This window comes from Thalassophryne amazonica, chromosome 17 (genome assembly GCF_902500255.1).
Source record: "Thalassophryne amazonica chromosome 17, fThaAma1.1, whole genome shotgun sequence".
NCBI lineage: Eukaryota > Metazoa > Chordata > Actinopteri > Batrachoidiformes > Batrachoididae > Thalassophryne > Thalassophryne amazonica.
The window spans coordinates 15218943-15244614 of NC_047119.1; the positions used below are offsets into that span (position 1 = coordinate 15218943).

Here is a 25672-nt window from a genome sequence, read left to right on the forward strand (position 1 = left end):
CAAGACAAGCATACAGCACACAGGTAAGAGAGATTATTTTGCAAATGCACTGCTTTGGAATGTTCCAGATCTGTCATGTAGCTCCCGGCAGGTGGCTCTGCTGCACTGCACAGCACTTTTTTTTATTTATCATACATTGTTTTAAAATGTTTTTTTTCATATATTACACTACTTTTGTGACCTGAATACTTTGGTAATTCCATTTCTCACACCAAAAAAGTTTGTCCATAGAAATAAAAACATATATTCAATGAAGATTTGAAGAATTTCAAAAAAACACATTTCATATTTTCAACATTAGGGCCAAATTAGATCTTTTACTAAATCATCTAGACAAACATGTCTCTCATTCATTGTTCTGAACATTCTGATGTGCAACACATGGACATTATACTAACAGAAAATACATTAAAAAGAAAATTAAAGTATGGTGAAATTAAAAAATACAGTTGGACCCACAGAAGGTTAAACAGTACCCCGGGGCTTTTTGATGAGTACTACATACCACTAATCCAGCTGATTCTAATTAGTTCAACTCTTCCTACAGGTAGATGAGATAATCAGTGAAATTATGTTTTAGGTGCAAGACATAGTAGGAATTTCTTTCACTGGAGGACAGTGACATCAGTCAAATGAGCTGAGCTTGCATGTACACTGCAATTACTACTTTTGCATGCAGCAGTGCTCATCAGTCTGACTTTTTAATGCAAGACCTTACCCATATTTTATCACAACTTGGGTCAGCAGCTTGGGGTTGAGGTGCAGTCCTCTCAAGCCCACCTCTAGATCCACCTCTGTGATGCATACAATTAATTGAGTCAGCAAATGGGTCCACAAAAATTCTGTAACCCTGTAAATCTGTATGTGTGCGCATCCTTATTTTGCAGTCACAAACTATGGGAATTAATGTTGGGCTTCTCTCAAATCCAACAGAAAGCAGTTGCAGCTAATAAGATTGTGAAAATGCCCAAAAATCATTTTTATTTTAGCGAGGACTTCAACACCTTCTACTTGTAAATGTCAAAGGTTTAAATGACCCTATTGAGTATTTAAATCTTCACTGATCATCACTTGGAAATTTTTAATAAAGACTAACTTTCAGCAATTTACATGCACCCCAAAAATAACAAGGTAGTTTTATAAATGTTAATTCATGTGAAAAGTAATATGAAACAAGAAAAACCACAATGACCATAGTTTAATAACAAAAATAAATCAAAACCAATTTATAATTTGTGCTGGCATTGTACGTTCACAATAAAATGAACAAAAGGCATAAAGAGAAAATAAGGTACAGACCCCCCCCCCCCCCCCAATAAAACATAATCTGTTACATTCCTGAAAAATCAAATCTCTCCAATGTACACCAAGTAGAAAAGTAGACAGGAATTTTTGAAGTTCAAGTGTGTACCTACGTAAATATGTTGTTTGGTATATTTTTGTGATCCCCCCAACTACTATAATGAACTAAATGATGCAGGTCAACACTTGCTGCTGAAATTCTGATAATCTACTCTTTAAACAAGCCCAATGAAGGAACACAGGACAGTTTACACACACACACACACACACACACAAAAAGCAGGATCATATTTTGACACATGCTTATGCAAAAAGGGTGTATTAACATTTTTTCCACTCCATCAGTGATTGTACTACATAAAATAATTCGATTGGAGAAGCTGAACCTGTAAAAGATGTAGACTAAAACTTTACACTGCCTACACTAAATCATTTGGATAATATAGTATAATGTACAGTGTGTATATTCTATTATCAAGATCTATAATGCAAAATATAATTCTCTATATCATTTCGATTTGAGTATTCAAGCAATGTTGTCTGGGATATTCCTGCATCCTTCCTCTTACTCGATAAAGTGCAAAATGCAAATCAGTACAAATCTGCCCATGTGTTACATTACAAGAACAAAAAGAAATGAAATAGGTTGAAGTTCGGCAGAAATGGCAATGTTATGCTTCTTATGCTGATGATGATTCCATCTGTGCCAGTATGGATGCAGGATTTTCAAAATCAATAAATGCACAGCTGCATAATTATGAAAAAAGAACAGGAGCAGGAAGTATAGAAGTAAACGTGTGAAAGAAACAATTCAAATTATACCATTCTGCATCTTGTGTAAGTATACATACAGCCACTAGTGGTACCCATTTTTAAAAATAGTAATTTTGCCTTATGTCACTAAAACAATTTTAGGATTTTATTATGCGAAGTGAAATGAAGATATGGAATAAACTGCATTCATATATGGCCAAAGATTTTGTTGCCATTGACGTTTGATTAAACTCTCAGCTATACATAGAAATTAAAAAAAAAAATTATAAATCCAAGGATTATTATCAGTCACATGTAGCAACAACGAGCACTGCTAGCCTCCCCAAAAAAAGATTAAATAAAAATAATAAAATCAGAAATAAAAAAATTTACTCGCTTTGACAAATAGATGGCACTGTTCCGTAAAATGTGCTGGAAAGTGTGTGTGATGTTGAAAACAGCATCCCCCCCCCCCCCCCCCCCCAACAACTCTTGCTGACAGCCTGTGATCTTTGCAGTTACAATATGTTTTAAGTGTTTTACAGTCTGAGCACTCTGCTACATTAAATTTTTACATTAAAATGCAAATTTTCCTAACACCAAAGAATTCATATTTCAAAATTTTCACCAACTGCCATATTTTCTGGAGTAATAGCTGCGTTTTTTTTTTTTTTGTTTGTTTGTTTGTTTCCCTTTTCTTGTTTGGGAGGTCCTGCAACTTATATGCTGGTGCAACTTATATACCAAAAAGTCCCACATTCTTTACTGAAAATAATAATGGCTATTTATATATGACTTTCCCCAGATCAAAGCGCAAACAAAACTCCAATAATAAAAGGATAAATGACAAAAATTCTGCAACAATGCACAAAAAAAAGGACAATAAAGACAAAAAAAAAAACTGTGCAACTTGTACTCCAGAAAATACAGTATGTATAATAATTTTTAAGTTCAACAATTTTTAAAATCTCTCAGCTGGCTTAGGAACACCTTGGGGTTCCCCCGGAGGAGCTTGGGAGGTGTGTGTGTGGATCGGGAGGTCTGGGCAGCTTTGCTTGAGCTGCTGCCCCTGCGACCCGACTCCGGATAAAGCGGAAGAAAATAGATGGATGGATTCTTCCTTCAAAAGAATGACGCATAATCACTTTAAAGGGTAGTATTTTTTTTCCCCAAGTTCATCAATCAAAAAAGCCAAAAATTAGATATATATATATTTTTTTTTTTAGTTGGTGCAGTTTTGATTTAGAATAAAAACATAATTGAGGAGTAACAGGCAGGTTAAAGTGATTGTATGAAAAACAGAGCAGAGGTTGAAAGATACGTAGCTATAATTGATTTATTACTCCCCAAGATGTTATTTTATGCGTTAAAGGACAACTTCTGTTTTACGTATAACCTTAGTCACAGTTAGCAGTGAAGACTGAGTATGCGCATCATATTTGACATTTGCATTTTATGCACAAAAATACAATTAAAAATAAATAAAATCTCATTTGTAAATTAGTGAGCGTGAAAGGGACAGCCAACGTACAAAAGGATTTTTTTCCCCCTCTCCAAACCTTAAAAATTGCATAATATAGTTATGTTCTTGTTTTTTACAACTACTTTCAATACGCGTTGCTGGCAATATGAATTTCCCATAAGGACTCTTTACCCACTGGTGACGCCTGTGCTGTAAACTCCCACTCAAGTTTCAACATCTGCCTTCAGAGTGCAGAAAAGCTGGTGAAGGGAGCAGCAATGCAAGAGCCATAGATCAGTGGGACACAAACTGACCAGAGCATCTAAGATCAGTGCAGAGCAGATTAAAAAAAAAAAGTATTACAAAGAAACACACCTCACTGACCAGATTTCTGCAGACATTGTAAAACTAATACACCGCTCGAGTCATACAGTGAATTTTTGTAATGCCCAGCATGCCTGCTCATCATTCACTCTCACTCCCTACTTCCTAAAATTGTTACAATTTCGCACACATATACTAATTGCCAACTGTGCCTGAAGCTTTATGACTGCTCATTCACTCTCATTGCCTACTTCCTAAAATTGTTACAATTTCACGCATATGTACCAATTGCCATCTGTGACTAAAGCTTTAATTTGTTTTAATGTGCCTAGAACAAGACTAAAAAATAAAATCCTGTTAAAACTTGACAGTGATTCACTGTGTGATAAACCAATTTATATATTGATATCTTCCAAAATTAAACAGCAAAAGAATATTTAACATCCTGCTCGATTAAATAAAATGCAATAAATACTCCAGATTATGGGAGAGTCAGCAAGGAGTCAAATAGCTGAACAAAGGAAAAAAAAAGTCACAAATTGTCGAGAAAAGGTGGAGGAATGATCCTACACTTCTCTCCCATCACTGAGAAACCTGCAATCAACAGCGCATAAAGGAACGAAACAATGAAATTAACAAAAGACAAATGAAGGGAACGGTGACCTTGACGCTTTAAACAAAATCAAAACATTCATGATGAATGGCCGTGCACGCACAGCCATTTATAAACAGCTGGAATGTGCGTAATTAGCTAAAGTAGTTGATCAAACGTTCTTGCCACTATTGTTTCCGTATCAAAACGTTGCTTTCTGTCCCATGCATGGACAAGTCACATTCAGCTCGTCAGACCTTTAGCTATTGATCTGTTCAGATATCGTCAACGGTTGTGCAATACGTCGGACTTGGGAGGTTGGACGACAGTCAGATGGAACACTGATGTACAGGAACTACGCAAATGATGAACCGTCAAGACAGAAAGCAAAACAGAATACGGCCGAATTGAAGTTGTCGTTGGGATTCGTTCACATTTTTCAACAGTTTGAAAATTCTGACAAAGTGCCAGCTACAGAAATGAAGCTGGACGACTGTTAAACGATGTCTCCAAAAGTCAACATAAGTCCAAATTTCTCATTTCATTTTGGCTTTGGTGCTCTTCGTTACTGCTGTGTGAGGGGAGCTTAAGATCCTTCCTCGCACTATAAAACGTATAAATGCAAAGAATCAACAAGCTGTCAGGATTTCTTCTCAGGTAAAACAAACATCTCCCTGTTCCAGTGATTTTAAATGGGTAGGACGCAAATCAGTGCTTCACTCGACTCAACCCATGCAAGTCCAGCTTTTTTATGCACTTTTGTTAATAGGTGTGTTTTAAGATATACAGAAAAGGCAGAGACAAGTCCTTACAGATCTGAGAGCACATGATGGCAATACAGCAACCAAAAATCAAAGAGACAAAAAAATAAATCGCATCATCGAACTGGAGTTGTGGTCTTCATTAAAACTGGAGGCAGATCTGATGAAAATGTCTCTTCTGCCACAGGTGGTATTTGAACACAGATGAAGGCTTGATGCTAGTTCTCAGTCTGATGTAACACAGAATGTGGAGCGCTCAGTCTTCACCCGCATTTACTGATTGAGCTGCATTTAGCTCACAGAAATCTGACAGCAATGATAGTCTCAGTTTGGCCCAGACGAAGCCTCTGTGACTTTGGGTAGGGTGCCATTGATCTCCAGGAGGTTGTCAATTCCCAGATACCCCAGCAAGATGTCGCTGCGCCGATGTGAAAGCTTCAGGATATCCTCAGCCAAGCAGTGAATAGAAGTGAACCGGATTTTGTCGTGATCGAACATATCCTTAAGGTACTGCACAATCTGTTGCTGGAGACGAAAAGAGAGGAACAGATTGACTGATGCAAGTGATGTCTGGAATGAAGAAAAAACTGACATCACATGGTAATTACAAAAGTACAAAAACAGTGAAAACCTGACACCCCAGCTAATAAAGTAAACTTCATTTTTCTGCACGAGTGCAACATCATAAATGGTTCAGAATTGGGCACTTCTAATGGAAAAATTGTGTACCATTTTGTTTTCGCCTGCAATCATCGAAGCGGATGCGAAAAGTGCAGGGGGTTTTTTCAGTTCCAAGTGGAGAAGGGAAGACAAGGCAAATGTAAGAGGTGGTGTCAGTAAGTTTTAGCGAGATTTAATGTGAATAATGATGCTGGAACTGTGTCATATGCTCTTTCATTTAACCCCTTTATCACCCACCCTTAAACGAGACTACAGTTCCCTATTGGCACTTTTTTCCTTTTTTACCCATCCATTTTACTTCATCCTTCTCCCACCAAATTTGAACTCCAACAGGGTCCTACCCTGCCACCAAATTTCCACTGGCATCAATTCTTGTCTGTCTGAGAAATACTGCTGACACACAGAGGGTAACAAAGAAACTTTTTCCTGTGGTCTCACCTTGAATATTGTGCACACTTCATTTAGATGTTTCTTGGGTCCCAAAAACCCAAATGCTAAAACCGGACTCACATGTTCTGATATGGTATAGAAATGAGAGATAAAACCATCTGGAACCTACAAATAGGAGTAAGAAACACACCTGTCACAATCTGAACAGACATACAAAAAAGTACAAACAATCAACACGACAAAAAAAAAAGTACCATATTTTCTGCAATATAAGCCGCTGCACAACTTATAGATGTAAAATACAGCATTACTATCTATGGCCACAAGACAGCACAGTCTGCACATGCTGTTCTTGTATACTGAATGAGGTACTGTGATTTACATGGTAGAGCGTAAGAGCAGCTGGTACTCTGAATGATAGGTGGAGGGAGGGCAGTCTTGGGTAGTGTGCCTTAATTGAGAGAGTGTCGTCAACTCAGAACATGGTGCCATTTTGGCTCCAACTGTACTGAACCTTTAAGAGCCAATTTTTTTTAATCATCAGGCGGGCTGTGATTCAAGCCAACTCGGACTTCAATGAAACATGGCTCAGAGATGGAACCTACCAAGAAACGAACTTTCCCAAAATTTGACCAAAAACCAAACGGTGACCTTGCCAGGGGTCATCAAAGTTCAAAGCAAAAATACACAAAAACTGCTATTTCATTAAATTCCCATCTTTCAAGTGGTACATTCGGCGCCATCAAGTCCCCAAGCCAGTTTAACTATCAAATGACTTATGGAGGCAGACTGTTTAATCTTACATACATATTAGTTTAGGGGTGTTGGACAGATGCACCTTATAATCTGGAAAACAGGATGTCACTCTTGCGTTCACATGAAACTCACCATAAGGAGGCGCCTTTTGGCCTTTAGGACAGACCAGCAAGCAGTTGCCAGAGCCTAATAGAAAAATATAACTTCACTGTTACAGTAACTTTTACATTCAACAGCAGCACAGTTAAAAAAAAAATAATTGTGTGTGTGCGTGCATGTATTAACCGTCTCCTTAAAGCTGTCTGATAACCAGCGATTCCGTAACACAGCTACTACAGAGGAGGGAGGGCACTCCAGATCTTCAAATGCATCCATCAATATAAAGTCCAACACGATATCAAAAAAGTTCATACACACCACCTGTAGAGGTCATGACAAGCAAGAGTCTAGATTACAAATTTTTTTGGCAAAGCACAATCAGATTTTGCTGAGACCGATTTAAAAGCAAAATCAAAAAAATAAATGTTATTTGACCTGCCTTGCCTACCAATCACACTGCCGTAGACGACTCAGAAAGGGAACTTTATAATTATTTATGCACAGAGACACCTGACTGCTTTCTGTGTTTAATTTATCGATGAATTCAGGTGAGGTAGTTTACAAGCATTTAAAATGCCAATAAACACATTTCTGCTTAGAGTATTGCTGATGATAACTATGAGCGACCACACTATGCTCTTTGAATTTCTCCACAATCAATCACTCTCACATTATTAATCTTGACCCAGCTAAAATGGAATTTTCCATATATACAAATACATTCTCTTTAAATATGTGCACTACTTTCAAACATTTACCTCAGTGCACGTCCTCTAAAAACAGTTGTGATTACACATTAGACATATTCTAATCAGCAGAATGACAGAATTACCCCACGGCCTTCCAGCTCCATTTGAGTGACTGTCCAAGTTTCTTCTCTCCGAGTGTAAAGCAGCATCTCTTCATAGCTCTCCAAGAAGGGTTTTGGACTCTGGAAAAATAAAACACAGGAGCTTGTAGCCGCAATGCAGATACATCAGAGGGCGCAAATGTTCTCTGAATAGGTCCTAGATTTTACCTTGTTTGCTTTAACCATCAACCCTGAAATCATTTGCTTGCCAGTCTCCATGAAAAATGTGCGGTGAGTCTCATCTGACAACAGAACCTGAGAGAAGATAAATCCATAAAGTTCATCAGGAGCTATTATTATTCCTAAGTCAATCTACAACATGAAGCTGTATTCATGTACAATATTAAGTGACAATGAAATTCAAATTAGTTTGTCCAAACCCAGTGTGATATTGCAAAATGTGCAGGGATTATAAAGTGTAAAATACAATATTTTAAATCTCCTGTAGTCTGACAGAGGTGTAACAATTAAGTGATACAAATCCAAAAATTGTTTTTGAAGAAATAGATGAAAACTGCATCAATATGCAGAACCCTGGATTAATTTAGATATCTCGTACTATGAACAGGTTGACTAAACATGTTTAAAGTTATGAATCAGAAATGTTCTTGTTGAAAGCAAAATGGCTATAAAAGTGATGACTTATGGTGCCTTGACACTTGCACACATTTAGCCCCTGCACTGCTGCGCAATTTGTCGTGCCAATGCTACCCACTGTATGCTGCGCTTTGTGCTGCTGGACTCTGCGTTATATAAAATAATTCTTTCGTAGCGGATTAATCATTTGCTCTCAGAGTTTGACTCATGAAAACACCTCTAATCGTTTCTGGAATCACAGAGAAATTTTCTATAGCTGCAGCATTTTTCTTTCGCTTTCATGCGCTTCATGACGTGGAGAACACATTTGGAATAGTCTAAGAGGTAATTATTTGTAATATTTATATTGTAATAGCTTGGTAAACCAGTTGCATTTTCATTCCTTCTAATGAGTACGTATCTGTAAAAATATGCTATGACAAATTTAACATTTCATCATAATTTGTTCAGATGAGTTGCGTTGTGATGCAGTGACTCGCACGCACACTCAGTGTTTTTTTTTAATTGTTTGCACAATGTTCACATCACGTGTGCCAGAGATTTTGAACATTTCAAAATTTTCTTTGCACACTTGCATGAAGCTGCGTTTACGGTTTACGAGTTTACTCTCTGGCACGGCAGATTGCGTACCAGTGCACAGATCAAATTCATGCACGTGTCAAGACGCCTTTAGTTGCATTAAAGGGGGCTGAATACATATGCAAACGATTAATTTGCATATATAACATATTATAAAGATTTCTTTAAACTTAGATGTATTTGTGTACTGCGTATTTTTAAAGGCATTCTACACATATGCGCTTTTTTTGTCATAAGACAATAACAGTTACACAGGTATAAGCTATAAATAAGAGCAGACCTGGAATGCTTGCCTCACACAGTGAAGCTTGGCAAGGAAATCTTGGTCACCATAGCATTCAAGTAGTTCAGTCCTGATAACAACAGAGAGATATTTAAACTCAGTTAAAATCGTACGCATATTACAAATGAAGTATATTGAGGAACATGTGAGATTTTAGTTACCTCAGGGACCTATAATACACTTTGTCCTCCCGGACCAAACTCAAGGCTTCTTCATAAAGAGCTGCTGGTTTTAGGGGCTGGTACACTCCTCCTATGTACATGGAATCAAAGAGCTGCCAAGACAAGAGGCACGCTTAAGTCAATGCACAGAGACATGATATACTGTAGGTAAATAAAGCAGAAGCTGTAAGCACATCACACGATGTTGTGCTCAGCAGGAGTACTGGATCGACTGGGAAAAGTGTATTTTATTGTCACAGAGCAGAAGGACTAACCTCTGCAGCAGAGAAGAAGGAATCCTCAGAGCTTACAGTTGTGTCATCATCTTGTACTCTCTGGAAGCTCTCCAGCTGAGGCAAGGTAAGAGTTCCATCACTTTCTGCAAGACCAACATCAACGGTAAATGGACTGCATTTATAAAGCACTTTTCCATCTGCATCAGATGCTTAAAGCGCTTTACAATAATGCCTCACATTCACCCTGATGTCAGGGTGCTGCCATACAAGGCGCTCACTACATACCGGGAGCAATATGAGATTAAAGACCTTTCCTTAGTGATTTTCCAGTCAGGATCTTCCGGTCTCAAGCCCAACGACCACTAGACCATCACCTCCCTTTACAACAGCATGTATTTACGTCACAAAAACCTTTGACAAAAGGCCCCAGTTAGGCACATTTAAAACATACAGGTCAAGTCTGGAAGGATGTGTTGGCCCCGCCGTGTCCTCCACACAACATAACCACCCCGGGTCCTGGACTACAACCAACCAGGTAGACAACCGATCCATCCCGACCAAAAAGTACCATCTATGTGCTGCAGTGTGATGAAACGTGGGCATCCCTTTGGTCTTCTTTAGCCACCAGGGTTCTCAACACAGGCACCTGTGTGCTGGATCATGGCCAAAGAAACATGCCACATGTTCAAAATGTCACAGTTGATACTTCCTCACAATGAATTTAAAAATAAAACATTTTCATTCACTTGCAGATGTGAAGCAATGTTGCTTGGTGCTTATAAGTATAGCTCAGTTCAAACAAATTTTTTATGTGAACGTGTACTGCTGACCTAAAGAAAAGCATTTTGGTAGCACTCAACATCTAAGGAAACCAGAGCTACAGTAGTGTTCAGAATAATAGTAGTGCTATGTGACTAAAAAGATTAATCCAGGTTTTGAGTATATTTCTTATTGTTACGTGGGAAACAAGGTACCAGTAGATTCTCACAAATCCAACAAGACCAAGCATTCATGATATGCACACTCTTAAGGCTATGAAATTGGGCTATTAACAAAAAAAGGAGAAAAGGGGGTGTTCACAATAATAGTGTGGCATTCAGTCAGTGAGTTCGTCAATTTTGTGGAACAAACAGGTGTGAATCAGGTGTCCCCTATTTAAGGATGAAGCCAGCACCTGTTGAACATGCTTTTCTCTTTGAAAGCCTGAGGAAAATGGGACGTTCAAGACACTGTTCAGAAGAACAGCATAGTCTGATTAAAAAGTTGATTGGAGAGGGGAAAACTTATACGCAGGTGCAAAAAAATTATAGGCTGTTCATCTATAATGATCTCCAATGCTTTAAAATGGAAAAAAAAAAAAAAAAAAAAAAACCAGACGCGTGGAAGAAAACAGAAAACAACCATCAAAATGGATAGAAGAATAACCAGAATGGCAAAGGCTCACCCACTGATCAGCTCCAGGATGATCAAAGACAGTCTAGAGTTACCTGTAAGTGCTGTGACAGTTAGAAGACGCCTGTGTGAAGCTAATTTATTTGCAAGAATCCCCCACAAAGTCCCTCTGTTAAATAAAAGACGTGCAGAAGAGGTTACAATTTGCCAAAGAACACATCAACTGGCCTAAAGAGAAATGGAAGAATATTTTGTGGACTGATGAGAGTAAAATTGTTCTTTTTGGGTCCAAGGGCTGCAGACAGTTTGTGAGATGACCCCCAAACTCTGAATTCAAGCCACAGTTCACAGTGAAGACGGTGAAGCATGGTGGTGCAAGCATCATGATATGGGCATGTTTCTCCTACTATGGTGTTGGGCCTATATATCGCATACCAGGTATCACGGATCAGTTTGGATATGTCAAAATACTTGAAGAGGTCATGTTGCCTTCTGCTGAAGAGGACATGCCCTTGAAATGGGTGTTTCAACAAGACAATGAATGAAAAACAAGCAAAATCTTGGTTCCAAACCAACTAAATTAATGCCTTACAGATGTGAAGAAATCATGAAAAACTGTGGTTATACAACTAAATACTAGTTTAGTGATTCACAGGATTGCTAAAAAAAAGCAGTTTGAACATAATAGTTTTGAGTTTGTAGCATCAACAGCAGATGCTACTATTATTGTGAACACCCCCTTTTCTACTTTTTTTTTTTTACTAATAGCCCAATTTCATAGCCTTAAGAGTGTGCATATGAATGCTTGGTCTTGTGACAATCTACTGGTACCTTGTTTCCCATGTAACAATAAGAAATATACTCAAAACCTGGATTAATTTTTAGTCACACAGCACTACTATTATTCTGAACACTACTGTACATTCTAGGGCAGCAGTCAAGAACCAGTCAACTGATCAACAAATCTTTATGATTAATTCTGATCATAAAAACATATTAAGGTGGAAATATACTTGCTTTTTAAACTATGCAGTCACATGGACAACAGTAACTGTACATATACTGGCTGTTGTACTATGTGTGTTTGTAGAGGATTCCACCAGAGGGCACACCAGAGTACATTCCATTTTCAAATAGAGTTCTAATATTTTACTGATCTTCTACTGGCTGTTCTCACAAACATTTGTTGCTGAGCAACAGCAATGGCATCATACAGATGTGGATAATTGTGGATGTCACAAAATTTCTCAAGGCTTTCTGCCATTTATTTTGTTACTGCTAATCATCTTGTTCATGTGTATACTGTATCTAGCACAAGTTTCATGTTAATTATGAGGATGTGCACAACCAGCACACCAAATGGACAGATGCAGCCATCATGCATCTGTGCAATTAAAAGCAAGTAGATTTCTTCCTGGGACAGCATGTGCAAGCATGCATCTAAGTGTCAGTGTTCCCTAAGCAAGTTGAGCAAACACACACGCGCGTGCGCACATATCTGTGCATCCTCTGTTCTTTTCATCGTCTGTGTGCAGTCTTTGACATTTAATCACGATGGTTTTGAAACTGTGGGAGTTGTGCAAATACAGCATTACTTGACCGCTGGAACAATAATAAAAAAAAAAAAGCAAAAGGTTTAGAAAAGAGTTTGTCCACCCAAAGACACAAAGATTGTGCGTTTAACTGACTTTGTTCTGTGTTTGTTTCAAGTGGAAATGTAATGACTTCACATCCAGGTGCCCATTACCTTATCACTGGTAATGGAATGTTTACAAGCAGCAGAAATGCACTTCCAAATTCTTAAGAAGTACCTGGACCAAGCAAACTCAGCCTTTGCAACAGCACAAAACTAAGAAGGTTAACATGGTAAATGGACTGCATTTACATAGCACTTTTCCATCTGCATCAGACCCTCAAAGAGCTTTACAATGATGCCTCACATTCACACAAACACACTCGCACACAGATGTCAAATGCAAGGCGCTCACTACACTACAATTTGCTCCATTTTTTTCCCACCTTGAACGAGCAGACTGAAAAAAAGTGTGAGATAAAAAACACCACCCTGGCAGAGAGGAGGTGGGTGACCACTGTTCTATAGACTACAGAAGTGAACATGTTGCAGTAGGTCTCTCAAAGATCTTGTCTTGTACAGAGAACAGGATGTATTCACAATATTTTATTCAGTCTCAGTATCCATTCTGCAGAGAATGAAACTTTGTCCAAAATAGTGTGTGACAACAGTGTAAGAATTAAAATACATGTACTTCCCTGCAAAGGATGGGATTGCTACTATGGGACTAGTGGGAACAGAGATATGTAAAACAAACACTCCCACAACAAATACACAACCTACACTAACTGATTGTTGCCTTCCTTTTGCACAATGCTGATGCACTCCTATATGAGGTAGCTGTGTTGGAGTCCATAACTGATACAATCTAATGCTTCCATCTGTCCTCACCCTCATGTGCTGCTTTAATATTCCTCAAACTGATTTCACTGAACCCAGTTTGTTTGCTTTTGTTTATGTTTCTGGATGCAGCAACACGTCTACATCCACATACTGGTTCAGCACCTACAACTATCCAGACCAACATGGTGCTACAGAATCTGATGTCTTACCAAAGTCTGCCAGCACTCCCTCGGCTGGGATGGTGGCGCCAAAATCCTCCTGTAGATTATACGCTCTGTGTAGTAAGGTCTCCAACTTCTCGGCAAAGACTTTATTCTGAGTTTCAACCTATAAACAAGATGAAACATTATTTGAAGTTGCTTCACTACTCAATAATATAAAAACTACAGACAAATGGGCTGCTTTCAAATGTACTGTAGCTATTATTATTTATCAATAAACAGGGTAGACAAGCTCATATATGACAGACATCTCCTCTACAGCACTGCAGTAGGGTCTCTCGTAGCCCAAACTACACAACCTGCTAAACATTACCAAATTTTCCACTGAGATTTGACAGAAAAATTAGGATTCTGATAATGGAAACAAAAAATAAAAACCTGCTGAGGGTTAAAACATTTACAATTGATTCAGATGCCCTTAGTGTTTAATTCTAGATACAGTAACTACAACCCCTGGCAAAAATTATGGAATCAGCGGCCTCGGAGGATGTTCATTCAGTTGTTAAATTTTGTAGAAAAAAAAAAAGCAGTTCACAGACATGACACAAAACTAAAGTCATTTCAAATGGCAACTTTCTGGCTTTAAGAAACACTATAAGAAATCAAGAAAAAAAAATTGTGGCAGTCAGTAACGGTTACTTTTTTAGACCAAGCAGAGGGAAAAAAATATGGACTCACTCAATTCTGAGGAATAAATTATGGAATCACCCTGTAATTTTCATCCCCAAAACTAACACCTGCATCAAATCAGATCTGCTCGTTAGTCTGCATCTAAAAAGGAGTGATCACACCTTGGAGAGCTGTTGCACCAAGTGGACTGACATGAATCATGGCTCCAACACGAGAGGATTATCAAACTCTTAAAAGAGGGTAAATCATCACGCAATGTTGCAAAAGATGTTGGTTGTTCACAGTCAGCTGTGTCTAAACTCTGGACCAAATACAAACAACATGGGAAGGCTGTTAAAGGCAAACATACTGGTAGACATCAAAGCATCAAGACAGAAAACTTAAAGCAATATGTCTCAAAAACCGAAAATGCACAACAAAACAAATGAGGAACAAATGTGAGGAAACTGGAGTCAACGTCTGTGACTGAACTGTAAGAAACCGCCTAAAGGAAATGGGATTTACATACAGAAAAGCTAAACGAAAGCCATCATTAATACCTAAACAGAAAAAAACAAGGTTACAATAGGCTAAGGAAAAGCAATCGTGGACTGTGGATGACTGGATGAAAGTCATATTCAGTGATGAATCTCGAATCTGCATTGGGCAAGGTGATGTTGCTGGAACTTTTGTTTGGTGCCGTTCCAATGAGATTTATAAAGATGACTGCCTGAAGAGAACATGTAAATTTCCACAGTCATTGATGATATGGGGCTGCATGTCAGGTAAAGGCACTGGGGAGATGGCTGTCATTACATCATCAATAAATGCACAAGTTTACGTTGATTTTTGGACACTTTTCTTATCCCATCAATTGAAAGGATGTTTGGGGATGATTAAATCATTTTTCAAGATGATAATGCATCTTGCCATAGAGCAAAAACTGTGAAAACATTCCTTGCAAAAAGACACATAGGGTCAATGTCATGGCCTGCAAATAGTCCGGATCTTAATCCAATTGAAAATCTTTGGTGGAATTTGAAGAAAATGGTCCATGACAAGGCTCCAACCTGCAAAGCTGATATGGCAACAGCAATCAGAGAAAGTTGGAGCCAGATTGATGAAGAGTACTGTTTGTCACTCATTAAGTCCATGCCTCAGAGACTGCAAGCTTTTATAAAAGCCAGAGGTGGTGCAACAAAATACTAGTGATGTGTTGGAGCGTTCTTTTGTTTTTCATGATTCCATAATTTTTTCCTCAGAATTGATTCCATATTTTTTTCCCCTCTGCTTGGTCTAAAAAAGTAACCGTTACTGACTGCCACAATTTTTTTCCTGATTTCTTATAGTTTCTTAAAGCCAGAAAGTTGCCATTTGAAATGACTTTAGTTTTGTGTCATGTCTGTCATCTGCTTTTTTTCTACAAAATTAAACAACTGAATGAACATCCTCCGAGGCTGGTGATTCCATAATTTTTGCCAGGGGTTGCAGATGCAAATTCTAGCATCGCAGGTAATCCAGCACTCAGATCCATTACGGGAGAAGACAATATGAGTGATACAACAACATTTCCAGTACAGCAAATCCTTACCAGAAATTCAAAAAGAATCTTCCAAAGGTACGGATGCATTTCTTAGTAAAGGCCTTAACTCACAACATCACAAGTACTGAATTGCCAGCAGCACCATAAAATAATGTAATCCAACCATCAGGGTTCTTCCCAGAAATTCTTAGTATAGTGGTGCTGTTGGGAACTACCACCCGAAGCGGCGCGCAACGCTTTCACTCGGTGTCCTATCCAACCTTATGTCCTGAAGCCCCAAGACAAAAATGAAAATGTTTTAGTACCGTTTCTGGTCTGATTCTGTGCTGAATTGTTGATTAGTTAAATTAAAATGTTTGTGTTTCACTGACACACAACTTATTTGAAAGAAAAAATAATGTACAGAAAGACAATTTAAAATGTGGGAGATTCTAAACTTTTTTTTTTTTAAACATTTCCCTGCATAATTTTCAATTTGAAAAGTTTGAATTCCCAAGTCACAATATCACCAGGCTGGGGGCATTCACTTCAAAGTGTGAAAAACTCACCTTGTCCTTGTGATTCAGATTTTGACACCTCTCTATACTGTCAAAAAATAAAAATAGAAAAGCAAAAGGTCCAGCTTTCCTCCCCGAGTCAGCAGGCGCATTTCTGGAAAACGTCTTATTACTCTGCATTTGTCGGCATTTCTCAGCGAGTGATGCACATTTTAGGAAAAGCAAAAACATCCCGATGGCTGGCTAACAGTGAAACGAACACTGCTTTGTCCGATAACGAAGCTTCTGAGTTTTCATTTGAAAGTGAAGGTTCGGATCTACAGAGACTGTACAGAGAGACAGGAGGCGACAAACATCACCCCAAAACTCTTAATTTTTTCAGAGCCTGTCGGGTTTTGGATTCTAAAGTGCGGTGATGCTGCCATTTGTGTCGCAGGACACTATTTTAGTCCCACTGTGAGTGTGCACATGGAATGTCTCCATGACGCTGTTTTGTATAGGATGGACACGCAGATGGATTTTTTTTTTTTTTTTAAACACTGGGAAAAAGTCTTAATACGTTATTTTCAGGAGATAAAGGACTTTCTAGCTAACCATAAGAGAACTTTGTGAGGAGCTCTGCAACACCGGCTGGCGATCGCACGTGGGGATTCCTCTGGTGGAGCGGACTTTGTAAATTACAAGTGGATGACTGTTCAGGGTTTTTTTTTTTCTTCTCAATGGAGCTGGTAGGGTTCATTTTTATTTTACTTTGAGAGTCTGTCTTGATGTGAGACTGTTCTGTAACGGAGCAGCACGCACCGCACTCGCGATGTGCACATGCACCAAGTTTTTGCACAGAGGAAAGCGGCTGCTTTTACCATGACTGCATCAAAATGAACAGTTATCACTTAAATACGAGGCATAACACAGCACACTTATATAAACTTCGTAATTAATCTGTGGTTCCTGTTATAATGTAAGCACCATTCAAGTGCATGGTTTCCTCTAAGAAATGCTGTCAGAAACACTCGGAAATTTTATGGTTTCAGTGCGATATGTCCTTTAAAACATAGAAGAATGGAAATAATGCCCAGTCACCGTCCAGCACCAAAATCTCAAAGTGTGTCTTGGTACCTGAATAGTTTCAAATTCCATTGTGCCGTTTTCCCCAAGAAAAAAAAAGGGGGGAATTACCTCAAGTACCTCGTGGTCTTGTTCATGAGTGAGGGGACGATGCAGTGTGAGATTGGCCACAGAATCGGTGCAGCAGGGGCGGTACTGCATTCGCTCTATTGTACTGTTGTCACGAAAACGGAGCTGAGCCAAAAGGCATAGCTCTCGATCTACTGGTCAATCTTCGTTCCTACTCTCACCTATGGTCATGAGGGCTGGGTCATGACCGAAAGAACTAGATCGCGGGTACAATTAGGTAAAATGGGCTTCCTTAGGAGGGTGGCTGGTGTCTCCCTTACAGATAGGGTGAGGAGCTCGGAGTAGAACCGCTGCTCCTTCACGTTGAAAGGAGCCAGCTGAGGTGGTTCGGGCATCTGGTAAGGATGCCTCCTGGGCGCATCCCTAGGGAGGTGTTCCAGGCACGTCCATCTGGGAGGAGACCCTGGGGAAGACCCAGGACTAGGTGGAGAGATTATATCTCCACACTGACCAGGGAACGCCTGGGGATCCCACAGTCAGAGGTGGTCAATGTGGCATGGGAAAGGGAAGTCTGGGGTCCCCTGCTGGAGCTGTTGCCCCCGCGACCCAATCCCAGAAAAGCGGTTGAAGATGAGTGAGTGATGAGTGAGTTCTGCCGTTGTCTTCATAAAAGCCTCCCTGTTCGCTGTCACAGAAGCTGCAATATTGTTCTTAGTCTGGGATGGGATCGATCCTGCAGCAGACAGCGCTGATCGAGTCAGCTGCGCACCTGCCTCCGTACGCTTGCTGTGCCCCGGACGGGCTGCGGTCCCCGCCAAGACAAAACAAAAAAAATGCAGAGATCTGACTTCCTGTAAGGCTTGTTTTGTCATGGTTTGTGTCAACTGGATGTAAACAGGATAAAATAAAGAGCTGAAATTGTTTATGTGAAATTTTCTGCAAAAGCGGGTTTACATGCCATTAGATTCCCACCAAGTCTACCGCTAAAACATCACAAGACGACACTACGCTATAGCGGCGCTAGATGGCAGTATGACAGTGCGGCGCCGTTGTTCTGGGGAGAACCCTGAACCATGCATATGACTACCAAGCAGTATGTGCATGCAAACAAAGTGGATGATTGTTACCACGGTTTCTCCGCATGCTGCTGCCTGCAAGGCCAGGCTGCTATTACTTGAATTTGAGCGGGTGTGGTGTCGAATAGTCAGGGCCTGTTCCCACTTTCGCAGAGCTTCTTCAAACAATTCCATTCCTGTTTAAAAAAAAAAGTAAAAAAAAGAAAACAGCTGCACAATTGTGCATTAATCACAAAAAATTTAAATCTTATTTGCTATGATTTCTATTTATTTAACACTAAATATATGACCTCAATACTTTGATTGTAGGGCTGCACCTACTGATTATTTTCATATTTGATTAATCAATTAGTTGTTTGGTCAAATAACAGAAAATGGTGATCGGTGTTTCCCAAAGCCCAAGATGATGTCCTCCAATGTCTTGTTTTGTCCACATCCCCAATATATTCAGGTTAATTTCAGAGAGGATGAGAAACCACAAAAATATTCATATTTAAGAAGCAGGAATCAAAGAATTTGGTGGGGTTTTTAAAACATAAATAAACTCAATTAATTTTGAAAGTAGTTGATTAACTTACTCACTGATTAATCACTGCAGCTCAATGTGACAGTCATATAAAACTATTAACAATGTGTAATGTGCATATTATATTCAAGTTGCAAAGGATCATTTAAAAATAAAAATCAGCATCTAAAAAAAAAAACATAAAATAAAGTATTTTCTTATCCTCAGTCAAGCAATCAAACACCTCTATGACAACGCCAAAGTCAATTACACCAAATCTGATAAGGAGTATATCATGAATTCTTAAAACCACCAGTCACAGATTACCCATTAAATAGAGATTCTCTGCATTTGCATCCTCCACTGCCCCTGATTCTTCTACCACAGGTTCCGCCTCCCAGGGAGGAGATGAATTCACAGTCTGGTTTGGGGAGAGTGGGACCCGCATCTTTTGCAGAAACACAAACATTTCAAAGAGATTAACAAAAAAAAAAAAACAATCACTGTGGAATAAAGTGGAAAAGATGAAGGTTAACGTTCAAAAGTGATGGCAAAACTGTAAAACTAACTGATGTCAGGCTGTGTGAAGAACTTGAGTGTTTACTGGGGGCTAGAGAGGAGATTCCACTCATGGTGTCGTTACTCCGAACGCTCAGGCTCATCATCGTTCGACCAGAAAATGGACCTGCTACAGAGACAACACTGTCTGCAAATGGTCTGGTAGATTTTTAACTTGTGACGCATCACATAGAAGAGAATTTAAAAAAGCCAGATGTGAATGTTTGTAAATCTCTAAACATTAAAAACTGCACACCTCTCTTTAAAGATGAGGGTCTTCCCGTCTTTATCAGTGCCTCAGGTACCCCAACAGCCTTCTGGACCTCCTTTGTCTGCCTTCTTTTTCTCCCTCTCCTTTTCAACTGATGAGCTGTGAGAGCCAACGCCACGCTGCCCAGAGCTGTGGCAAACAGCACCTTCTTCAGGCTTGGGGTAAGTTTTAGCTGAGAAAAGATAGACTGAAAGAGGTAGAAACACCTTGAGCATGACCAAACTTGGGGTACCAACAGAAAAATAATTCTCTTGAAATATTAGATTGCCAAGCACATAACAGCGTACCTGCCCAAATGTGGAATACAAAAACACTGGTATCTCAGCTACAGTCATGGCCAAAACCTGGGTGATGGACATGCCCTCTGCTTGTTTCATGGACATCTCAGAAAGCAAAAACCGGCAGGCAACAGCTGCCTCACATTAACCTCCAGGAGGACTTCCTTTCTGCTCTGGGATCAGCCACCTTAGGGCTTGTTGGTTGTCTGCAGTGGACATGTACTCCCTGCTGGTCCAGTGTCAGACTGCAGTTAGCCTACAACAAAAAGAGTTTCACAAACTGAGTCTATCAGCCTCCTTTCTATACAGTTAGTCACAAAACAAAAATTTTAAGGTTACATGGGTTACGATTAGAGCTCGACAGATATGGATTTTTTTGGGGGCCGACACCGATATTAGTGACTTTTTTTTTTAATTACTAATGATATATCTGTTAATAAATCCATAAAAACATGCCAATGACTCCTAATATATCATTATCAAACCCTTATGACAAAGAAATGTAACTGAGGCTTGATGTTTTATAGTTTAAAAATGTACACAACCAACCAACATACATCACACTGTTGTCACACTGCCTTCACTCAGATTGACAGAAGCCATGTTACATCAGTAGTCATGTAGAACACCTTGCAGTGCAACCTGGACACACTGTGTGATGAACCTGAGATCACTGGGGGTTTCGTGTCTTATCACCAGACACCCTCCTAGGCGACACGAGTGATCAGGCCCCGACTTGTGTCCACGTAGCTCACGTCGCCACTCACACCCCTCTTAATCCAGAGCCTCTGGGAAGCTTTTTCAGCTGCTTCGAAGATGTTCTTGATGGCCCTTTGTTTCTGTGGTCCACAGATGGCTAAAGTCCTAGCACCCTGTATTAAAAAAAAAGCCATGCAAAGCCCCCACAACCCACTTCAAAAAGGTTCACAGCAAGCCTTCCACCCCTGCCTTTGACACACTGCGACAAAGAGAGGCATATTTGGCTCTCATGCTTCTTCCATCCTGTCAACTCCACCAACACCCCTTGCTTGGTTGCCTTAGATATCATGACCATGTCTGGCCTAAGAGTGGTAACTGTGGTGATGTCTGGGAACATCAGCTGCCTGCCAAGATCAACCAAGAGTTGCCAATGCCTCGCCATTGAGAGTAGGCCGGCCTGTGTTTTCGGTTGTGGTTGTGACTTCTCCCCAGCACAAACAAAGGCTATGGAGCATGTTGAACGGTGTTGCCACTTGTTGGACGTGATGCTGGCAGACGGTATCTGCTACTGCTCAGAGAACCTGGTCGTGGTGGCAACGGTATCACCCCCTCTCAGGGCCTTTGGGCAGCAGCTTTAGATGTATTCCAATAACCCCTCTTCTGGCAGAGCTGGCAAGCTGGTGTGTCTGTCAGGCTCCAGGTGAACAGGTTGGAAGGAGGTGGTAGGACGTCATATACTGACTGGCCCAAGAACTTGAATCAATGAGGCTCCATTCTCCAAAGTTCTGACCAGGTGAAGTGCTGAAGTGAATCTCCTCCACTTTGGCATGCACCTTCCCTGGATGAGCTTTCACCTCTCCTTTCCCCCAGCTGTGGCAAGGTTTTGGCATACTCCCGAGCCTCCCGATGGCAAAATAATTCCATGAGTTCTAATCCAACTTGGGCAAAACTTGCTGGAATATTTGAAACTATGAGAAAAATCTTTAACAGTCCAAGGTCAAACTCAATTACAATGATTATTTCTGGGAATTGGTTTGTATACCTATGGTCACTGTGAAACAATCAATCAAGCCCAAAGGATGACCAAAGTGCTTCACAGTCATATAAAAACAAACAAACAAAAAAAAAAAAGAGAGAGAATAACTTAAGACAATAAGCAAATTTAAAACAGATACATCATTAAAAATATATATCCAAAAATAATTACAGATAAGAACCAAATAAAATGTCAGAGTGCTGTTGGTTGTGCAAAAGCCATTCTGAAAAGGAAGGTTTTTAATTTAGATTTAAAAAGACCCAAGTCAGTGATCGTGCGGTTCTTGGGGGTGGACCTTGTTCCACAGTCTGGGTGTGGCCACAGAGGAAGCCCGCTCTCCCCAGTGGGAGTACCTGGACCTCAGAACCTCTAGTACACATTGGTTAGCCAATCTCAAAACTCTGTTTTGGTCCCGATGTGTCAGCAGCTCAGCTAAGTATGGTGGGGGCAAACCATTCAGAGTCTTAAAAACAAACAAGAATTTTAAAATAAAATTCTAGCCCAAACTGAAAGCCAATGCAGAACATAGAGGACTGGGGTGATATGGTCACATCTACGCGTGTCAGTTAATAGACGTGCTGCAGCATTTTGAACCAGTTGAAGTCGACAAAGGGAAAACTGGGAGACTCCAACATAAAGTCCATTGCAATAGTCCAGTCGAGAACTAATAACAGCATGAATGGCTTTCTCCAAATCTGATTTAAAAAAGGCTTCACCTTTGCTAAAAGCCGTACTTGATAAAAACTTCACTTTATCACAGAGTCAATTTGTTTGTTGAAATTAAAACCACTGTCAAACATCATCCCAAGATTTCTGACAGTGGGTTTAACAGACAATCAGAAGTCATATCACTTTTCTATTGATCAGATGACCATGAAAGGTCAAACACAAGGTCAGAACTCTTTGAGGACAATATGGACTTGACCCTTAAGTGCCTATCCGTATATAGCCATATTATTGACACAAAATTCTATCCATGCGCAACCTTGTTAACTGTTCAATATGGTTAGAGTTTATCTCATAGCCATTTGTATGTGGCATACGAATGGTTATAAGATGTGCAATAAGTTCAAGCTATGACCCATTAAAGAGTGTAAGATGCTGCAATGCAAGTGGTAGGACATGGTATTTCCAAGCCAAGGGTCCTGGTTTTGAATCCCAGTCATGTTCAAAACTTTTTTTCTACTTATATGAATGCACATACGACAATCATCAACCATACATAGTTACAAATATTTTAGAACAGAGCAAGTGATTAAGATATTCATCCATCCATCTTCTACACCATAGGTGTCAAATTGATTCCAGAAAGGGCCAAGAGGGTGCAGGTTTTCTTTGTAACCACCAACTCCAGCAGGTGATTTCACTGATGAACATCACTTTGAGCAGATGGGAAGAGTTTATCAGTGAAATCACCTGGTGGAGTTGGTGGCTACAAAGAAAACCTGCACCCTCTTGACCCTTTCTGGAATCAGTTTGACACCTATGTTCTACACCCACTTACTGCAATTAAGGGAGGGTGCTGGAGCCTATACCAGCAGTCATAGGGTATAAGCCAAGATTCACCCTTGACAGGACGCCGGTCTATCACAGGACCACATAACATCACCTTGTCAAAATGTAATTTTGGTCAATGTACATACAGGAAACAAAAGTAAGGTACACAGCTTCATTAGATACATGACCTAGAAGCACTACGTAGATAGAATGGCATGTTATCAAGGCAGTGGCTATCTGTACATTAGCCATATTCGCTTAGTGAACTTCTATATATACAAGGTTGGGTAGGATTACTTTGAAAGAATACATGTGGATTACATGTATGTATGTAAATACATTTGGATTACTTGTAATCTGATTACTTTTGGATTACATTTCAAAGTAATCCTACCCAACCCTGTGTGTGTGTGTGTGTATATATATATATATATATATATATATATATATATATATATATATATATACACACACACACACACACACACACACACACACACAAGTCCCTTCGGCTGCTCCCTTGTTTGCACTCGGGGTTGCCAGCAAATTTAAGGTGGATCTGCATGTTGAATTGGCACAGGTTTTACGCCGGATGCCCTTCCTGACGCAACTCCACATTACATGGAGAAATGTGGCAGGGGTGGGATTTGAACCCGGAGCCTTCTGCACTGAAACCAAGCGCTTCAAGCGCTTTAGGGGTGGTGGCCAAATTGGTGTGTGTGTATATACATATATGTATGTATGTATGTGTGTGCGTAGTTTGTTTTTTGCAATATCTTCCCAACCATAACTTGCACTGTCTCAAAATGATCAACTTTACTTTTCAGACAAAACCTGTCAATACAACCATGAAGCAGAGCAACTTGCCTTTGAATCACTATTTACTTACTGAAGTATGTAGGCAGAGGACAAGCCTGTCTTACAACTCAATGACACACGGCAGGTGCGGCTTAAATATCAGAAATGTCATCAGAATGTTTCATTCTGCCAGACACCAGTCTGATTCCCCCCAATCTTCGAGCACTCCCCTTCACCACAGAATGCACTGAAAGTGAAACAAGATAGACTCTCTGAGGACAAAAGTATAAGCTGGCAAAATCTTCCCCTAGTTTTTTCGTAAAATACGAATGCTAATTGTAACAATTTTGTTCATAAGAAAACTCCAGCAGCAGCAAGCAGGCAGGCAGCACAGTTCAATGGCGAACAAGTTCACGTTAGCTAGCCCGCTAGCTAGCCGAACTCAACCTGACCTGTCAGCATCACACATCACACCATCAGCCGGTGTAACACAAACACCGACTACGGCGCTTTCAGCCGACACCACGGCAGCATTCACAGGCTCCACAAACACTACCGTTAATCCCGCAGACAAGTACGTACGTGAGCGCAAAAACGTCAAAGGACATTCCCGTGTCACGATGAAAGCAGCACACCAGATTTCTGGTGGGAGGCGGAGCTTTACGCCAGAGGCAGGAATACTGGCGTGAATATCAGTCAATCGGTCACGGACTACAAGTGCTCGACCTTCATCAACCAATAAGATAAAGCATGGGCGTTGCAAACGCCTACAAAATCCAATCAGGGCGAGATCAGAGAGCAGCGTCTGCATGAACAAAAATCAAACGCGAAGGACAAATATTCTCTTATAAACACAAAACTAAATTTATGGAGATGGAAACACCACCCGCAGCCACTAATTTTTATTTTTTAAGATTAAGTTTAGGTTGTATTGTAATTGTCAGAAGTGTATCTACTTAATAACTACAGAAATATAAACATTCACAAATTATTGTACATTTTATGTATTAACTGTGTTTGTATTATATTTTATTTTATAGTCTATTTAATTATCATTTGTATGGATTTTATATTTCCTGGTTTGGTTTGATTTTGTTTCTTTTTTTGTGCCTAGGTTTTATTTTCCGTCATATTGGTGGACTACTACCGGTTAAAAAATTTCAGAATAAAAATGATACCGTACAGAAAATCAAAACTATATATACTACCGTTTTAGATATATTTCAGACTATTCCCGCAGGCCTCAGTTTTATTACAGTGATAAAATATGAATATTGTGTGTGTTAGTGTCTAGTTTATCCTCATGTGAGAGTTCC

At 39.7% G+C, this 25672-nt stretch overlaps 1 protein-coding gene across 4 annotated transcripts; it reads right to left on the reverse strand.

Annotated features, from left to right (window-relative positions):
• Positions 1 to 1183: 1183 nt before the first annotated feature.
• miga2 (mitoguardin 2) lies at positions 1184 to 25021 on the reverse strand. Of its 4 annotated transcripts, none has more exons than XM_034192008.1 (16): positions 24939 to 25020; positions 20336 to 20582; positions 20034 to 20235; positions 19789 to 19907; positions 19547 to 19667; positions 18766 to 18890; positions 13844 to 13961; positions 9866 to 9969; positions 9591 to 9703; positions 9427 to 9499; positions 8139 to 8225; positions 7953 to 8051; positions 7307 to 7441; positions 7154 to 7207; positions 6314 to 6430; positions 1184 to 5719 (listed from the first exon to the last, which is right to left on the reverse strand). In XM_034192008.1, the coding sequence occupies exons 2-16, from the start codon at positions 20429 to 20431 to the stop codon at positions 5519 to 5521; spliced, it is 1764 nt and encodes a 587-aa protein (XP_034047899.1). In that variant the 5' UTR covers positions 20432 to 20582; positions 24939 to 25020; the 3' UTR covers positions 1184 to 5518. The 4 variants fall into 4 exon arrangements, with proteins under 4 accessions (XP_034047899.1, XP_034047901.1, XP_034047900.1 ...); XM_034192010.1 differs by having other exon boundaries at positions 5519 to 5719; positions 18769 to 18890; positions 24939 to 25021; XM_034192009.1 differs by having other exon boundaries at positions 5519 to 5719; positions 19789 to 19904; positions 24939 to 25018.
• Between the last annotated feature and the right edge of the window lie 651 nt (positions 25022 to 25672).